General features: G+C 38.5%; 1 protein-coding gene across 3 annotated transcripts in view; it reads right to left on the bottom strand.

Moving 5' to 3' along the window:
- Positions 1 to 2,131, bottom strand: part of LOC125035838 (protein CASC3-like) — a 19,261-nt gene extending 17,130 nt beyond the window's left edge. For all 3 annotated transcript variants that reach the window (XM_047628105.1, XM_047628106.1, XM_047628103.1), the window contains exon 1: positions 1,991 to 2,131. In XM_047628105.1, the coding sequence (XP_047484061.1) occupies positions 1,991 to 2,095 (105 nt within the window). In that variant the 5' untranslated portion in view covers positions 2,096 to 2,131. The remainder of the gene's footprint in view (positions 1 to 1,990) is intronic.
- Positions 2,132 to 6,838: the final 4,707 nt, after the last annotated feature.

Below are 6,838 nucleotides of genomic sequence, written 5' to 3' on the forward strand. Positions count from 1 at the left end.
ATTCAGACCAAAACAGAAACAAAAAGGTATACATAAAACAAAAGCACCATTTGACATACAAAAAATTCCTTTGCTGCATTAGACAGACAACTAATAGAAAGACAATTTTCGGTACATTTGCAATTGCTGATATACACATAAAGAAGAGGACATCGAGTTCCGAACATGTTTCTTGTTACGTTATTGCCTCAAACTAAATTACCTTGAATACAAGTTAATTAAATAATACTAGTCATGATAATGGTGATGGAAAATGGCGGCAATTTCTAGAAGAACATTTTCTCTAAATTCACAGGGTCAATCAGTTCAGAGTACTCTAACCGTCTACTATGTATTGTCACAAATAATATTCTACAGTTTACAGTAAATCACTAGATCAGTTTCCAAAATTTTTCCTTCTGTGGCCCCAGACCAATATATAATAATCTAAATGTCCTATAGCTATAGATCAAAAACACTATGGAAAGGTTACAATTTATTGATATGTAAGAGATAATTATATGTAGGTACTGTAGAGATAACATTTAGTTAAATTTGACATCAAAATTTTCATACTACCCCATTGCCCCATAGAAAGTACCCCATGGCCTCCACCCATACATTACATGTTCTATGGTTTTGGTTTCATATGTGGAAAAAATTTAATAACAGATATAAGCAAATGCAGCTGACAATCTAAACAATTTCACTTTGATATAAGCACAAAAACAATTAACATATAATTAATAAGGTAATTTTTTTGTTTCACACAGCCATCCAATCTTCCTTTTTTTACTCCTTCTTTCAATTATCCACACTGTAATATGCATGAATCTCTTATTTTCCATAGCAAATGATATAAATAAAAGTATTGGTAATGTTTATGAAGTGACCTTACTCCTCTGAGATTAAGCCCTTTTACTCCTATCATTCCTGGCAAATCCTGAGAGATTGCTGTATGAACCAAAATCCTTCCTAACCCAAGGGCTTCACCTCTAGGTACCCATCCGATCACCACAATTCCCTAATTGGGGCTCTGCCCCTGTACCCCCACCCAGATGTGGAGTTACAGCCTGCAAGGCATTGGTTGCGACCTGTTTTCTTAATTTCTGGCATTTTTTGCCAACGCAGATTATTTCCTGTATTTGTGAGTGTATTTTCTCTTTGATTATTATAGTGCCATTTTATTTTCCTGTAAATGTATACCAAAGTATTACATGTTGTACAACTTTTATATTATCAACTCGCCTAGGGTGATACCATAGATGAAAAGTGTCTTGTTTTCAGCCATACTGCCCATTAAAGGTAAATTTTACCTTGTACTGCATGGCTGTGGAAAACTAAAACTATACCATCAATAATATTTCTTTAAGTATTACAATTACAATAAATATATATATGATGATGCAAATCTACCCGAAGAATCCTTTTCACCACTCCACTTGCAACTATTACTCATCCAAATACAGGTTTTATCTGGATAATTAACAGTCACAAAGTAAGTCAGTCTGTCACTCTCTCTGTGCTCATGACACATTCAAAGAACAAAGATGAATCATAAGTTATCACAACCAACCTTAGATAAATTACTCACTAACAAGAGCCCCAGCCAGCCCATTTTCACAATGTACATGATATCAAAATACCGCCAATCTTAACTAACCGAGCGTTCAATTTCGTTTCTCGATATAACCCCGGGGTTCAATGAAGTTCAACATCCCGTTCACGACGACTTCCTCCTCACACGACATAGCCCAGCCACCTGGGATCACACCTTCGACAGGAGTCATTCTAGTCAAAATAAGGCGCACAGAAACAACGAGATATTTCTGTCCTTTCCTTCAGTAAGGAAATCACGGGTGAACCCACTAGCAATCCCATAATTTCCGCCCTTGACAATGTTTACAAGACCGGCCCCGCCTTCATGACCTGGCAACCCTGCCCGCACGCCCTCTCGACACATGCAGACTTCCAGGGTGGGAATTTCACTCATAGCCCCCACATCACTTACTGTCAAAGATTTCCTAATGCCGCTCTGTTCATCCTCAGACTCCTCGGAACCATCCTCGGAATCGTCATTGCTCGCTAGCTTTCTCCGTCGCCTCCTGTCGGCCATGGCTACGTTGTTGCGACTGGTGCGTTGGTTCTCTCCCCGGGCGCCCCCTTCGTTATTCCTTCTTATCTCTCGATTTCCATTCTTTTAGGCATGGATGTGTGCCTCTTGTTATTCTAGAGACGTTTTGGTATGCTAGTGCGGTATCTGCATGCAAGATGGGGGTATTTAGTCTTGATATTTATTTCTAGGATCCTGGTATTTCAGCTATATTTAGTAACTTCCCGAACAAGTCACTCACGCCAGATAGAATTTTATGTAAAAGGAACATTTGATTAATGGACACAAGCACGCTTACTGTTTGTATTGGACATGCAAATCTTATGAATAGAAAGTTGATGCGGAAGTCAGGGTCTGGCCGAGTTTGCGAACTTGAGAAACTTCTTGTACAGATAACCTATTAATGAATTCATTTTCTTATCAAAATGAAATAAAATACTATATCAGAACTGCATTTATATGACACTTCTCGTGTTTCGGTATAAGAAGAAATATGTACAAATCTGGAATAAAGTTAAGTAGGTCGGGGTATGAAAATGTTACGTATTTGTCATGAACTTTTGGTGCCCTTCTGTAAAGTACAGATATTTTCTATAAATCTTTAAGAGACTAGAATGCCAGAATACTTGGTTGGTGAGGCAGGCAGGAGTGGAATTCAGACTATTGCATACGTGGATTTTGTCGTTAATTGATCGTATAAATATTTTAACTTCTTTCAAGCTTGCGGTAAAAGTAAAGTAAATATTTGCATCAGATTAAACTTCAAGATGCATGGATTTTTCTCCGTTTTATCATACCGCACATTTCTTTTATGACTATAAACGGACAGTCATGCAGATAATAACACAGCAAGATTCAATTATTAACCAAAGTGTCTCCCATTATTATACATGTATTCTCGCTTGCAACTGACCTATCACACAATTTCTTTCTTACATAATCAACCAGGCATATAAATAGACAAGGCAGGAGTAAATTATCGATAAATACGTATATATTTGGAGCGGAGGCCATGGAAATATAAAGAAATGCAATAAAGTGTCCCCGGCGACCTACAAACAGAGCCCGGTATATCAAGGCAGACCTCTTGTGTTGTATCTACGAATACCATTCTTTGGCACATGGTTGACGATTACGTAGATTTCTTTTCTATATTTTTGTACCCAAAGGCCTTTCCGTTTGGGAATATATGTTTTACACATCGGTAATCGATTCTTTTTTCTTTTCTGTTTTTCGTCCTCTGATTTGACCATAAACCACTGAAATGTGGAATCCTGACGATTTTGGTAACACTGTTCATCAACACCTTAAGTCTCTGCAACAATGAACAACAACATGCACGACCTTGACATTAGTGAACAACGACGTTTGCGATCCTACAGACAGTGAATATTTATGAGACTGTCGCCCCGATCAACGACTTGACGACCTTCACCGCGGTAAAGGACGTGCATGGTGGTGTTGGGACTTTCAAAGAACAAAGCATCAATATCAGCGCTTTGCAACGATAGGCAAGACCTCAGCAAATGTCTGCGACTTATTCTACGACGCAGACCATGCTGGCAACACTGAGCGATGACACATGCAGCCGTGGTTGTAATGAACGACATTTATACGGGGTAATGAAACCACGTATTCAATGTAAGTGAATAGCAATACTTGCGACCTTTACTGAACAATGACACTTATCAGCGTTAGTCTTTACAACGAATAGAACTTAATAGCACCAAACAAGGCCTGCTGGTGACGACCTTGACAACGCGAACGGATTGGCTGCCATGAGAGTCGCATGGACGACCTTGTCAGCACTGAGGCATAGACGGACGGCCTATCAGTATAGAATAGCGCCAAAGAGTGATTCACTTTTACTGAACAGTGAATGCGAACGAGATTATTACCCAGAAACCGCTAAACAAACGGACTTGTTAGCACTAAAAGATGAGAAAAACGACCATGTTAACGAACGAGTGCGTGGACATCAAATATACCAAGAACAGACAAAACTGTTACCACTGAAAAATGACGAGAACGACATGGCCAGCAAATGAATGTTACAAAAATTGCTAAGCAATAACGAGAACGACTTCCTCGACACCAGGCGGCATAAATTAATATAGCACGAGCACGTTTCATTAACGGTATATATTTATAAGAACGATCCTTTAGGTGGTGGCAGTACAACGATCTCAACCGAAGCATGGACAGAGCTTACAATATATCGCTGATAAAACTATCATCGCAACGCCTCGAGTTCGTGAAAAAAGCAATATATGGCAATAACGAGTACAAATATAATATTAAATGAATCACACTATAATAGCCTGCAGTCTGATTTTGTGGAGTTTAATTATCTGGGAAGACGGAAACACTTTCTAAGCCCCAAGGAAAATTCTAGGTAGGAGAGGCGTTTTTTTGTAACAAGATAATTAGAGGTTTACGAAAGCTTCGGAGCGACAGTGACACCCAGCACGTCAGTCTGGAATGAAGAATATGAATGGAGTAAAATGTTTCATTATTTAACGTGGATTGTTTCAATACGATACTAGTTCGTCGAAATTACTTATGACTGAACAGTTAACATAGACATGGTTATAGGTGTAACAAAATCAAGAAAAATAAATGTTAAATCGTCACCGTCGGAATACGTATTTTCATTCTAAATAGGATGAAATGTCTTTCTGTTAAATAATATGAAGAAACAGAATAATGCGAGGAAAAGGAGACGTAGCCCCACCCGTTCTAGTTTAGACCAACGGTTCTGAAGACAGACCGGTATATATATATATATATATATATATATATATATATATATATATACATACATATATATATTTGTCAAAAAATCTGTAAGGGCGAATAAATGAAATAATGTATCTTCCAGGGGCTCATTGGTCGTGGGGGTGTGGCCCTTAGAAGAGGGGGAGGCAAACCAGACCTTATGGGGGGATAGTCTTAGAGGAGGGGCAACTGCCCCCCATCAATTGACGCCCCAAATATCTACCCTTAGAAGAGGGATTAGCTTTAATATTATTCCACTGCTAACATTGCTCGTATTCCTTAACGTTATTGACGATATGATGATTCAAGTATTACGTTTCTAAGTCTGTAAGTTCCTCGACGTCCCTAACAATGAAGTCTCTGGCAAATGATCCATACTCTGAATGTTAATTCTCGCAACTTATTATTGTACTACCTAATAGTAACTTTTATAATGACCATTATTGGTAAATCTGTGTTCAGGAACCACATTCTTGCGATTTCTCTTCAGTTCTTTGTATTTTTCTCCCTTATTTGGCTCCTTCTGACCTGTCCTGTTTCAGTTCATCGTATTTTTCTTTCTTCTAAATTATCCTAGTCTCATGTGATGGCAATATTGATAATTTGGCACTCGTGATTAAATTATCATTTATGATATTCCCCATTCAAAAACACGGTCACACACCATATCTAGTTTTTCCTGGTAGTTGCATTTTGGTTGATGTTCGCATTTCGGTTCTAACCACAAAGCGTAACCCACTCAGTGAATGAATGGACAAAGCAGTCCACCACCCCCTTCACTGTGTTCAGGTTAACTAAGCTTTTGGCATTCGCATACCAAATATCCCACGTTTTCTCAATTCATCCACACAAATAGCATGCAGGTAAGTTCTGTCGTTTTGCCATTATAGTTTGCATAACCTTGACCTATATGCCTGCTTTTGCCCTGTCCAAATAATTACTCATGGTAATATTTTGTGATCTCTTGCCATTGAAAAGATCAGCGTAAATAATAATAATGTAAAGTTCCTTAGGGTGCGTTGCACAAATCAGCTGATGAGTTATTAGCTTGATGAACCCAGAGCAGCTGTGTTTACCCTCCGCGTGGTAGTAAAAGTATTAACCTTAAGTGGCATGGTAGCTATGGGAAAGTTTGTGTCGTCCCCTCTTCACCTGGCGCCTCTAACCCTTGTTTATTTGGCTGAAAGTTTAATCCTCATTTACTCTGTCCACTTGTACCCAACAAGCATCACTTTTCGAATGGCGGAAAAAAACACTGTAATCAATTTACGCGTCCCAAGGTATGATACTCTTATATCTTCCTTTGTCCAGTTTACTATTCCTGTCCACTGCTAGGGTTTTGTTTCTACCGTTTCCGATTTTAGTTTGAACTTGAGCCCCTTCTTGCACTTCCTGTTTATTTTTCCCCCCATCGTCATATTATGTTGACACAATATAAGACTCCCCAAATACATTTATCCTTCTTTCACAACCTTTTTAACGATCCCCAACTGGTAACTCCACTTCCTCACACTCAACAACTTTCCCCGTCTTTATTACGGCTTCTCCACATTTCTTCACGCTAGATTGCATTCCCAAGTCGACACTGAAGCATTCGGTTTTCTTCTTTTTCTTATTCGCGATCAAAGATGTTATTGCATGTGGTGGGAGGTGTCAAAGCTCTTGCCCTATTCTTTTATTTGCTGCCCAACGAATATTTCCTTAAGATTAATGAACCCTTCAGTTTTAGTTCTTACTAAACAGATATGAAATAAAGCAGCTTACTGGAAGAACTGGTGTCAATTGCAGTTATATTTCAGATTTTGGCCTATGAAACTTTGCTATGTCATCCCATTGTAGTCACGCCCCAAATTACGATAGTCAATCCAGGTTAATGAGAGGCTGTTGTTGCTGCAGTTGCAATTGTTATTATAATATTGCTACTGTTATCTTTATTGTTCTTTAATTATATTTGTTCTTTTCCTGTCC

The sequence above is a fragment of the Penaeus chinensis genome, chromosome 20 (genome assembly GCF_019202785.1).
Source record: "Penaeus chinensis breed Huanghai No. 1 chromosome 20, ASM1920278v2, whole genome shotgun sequence".
Lineage (NCBI taxonomy): Eukaryota > Metazoa > Arthropoda > Malacostraca > Decapoda > Penaeidae > Penaeus > Penaeus chinensis.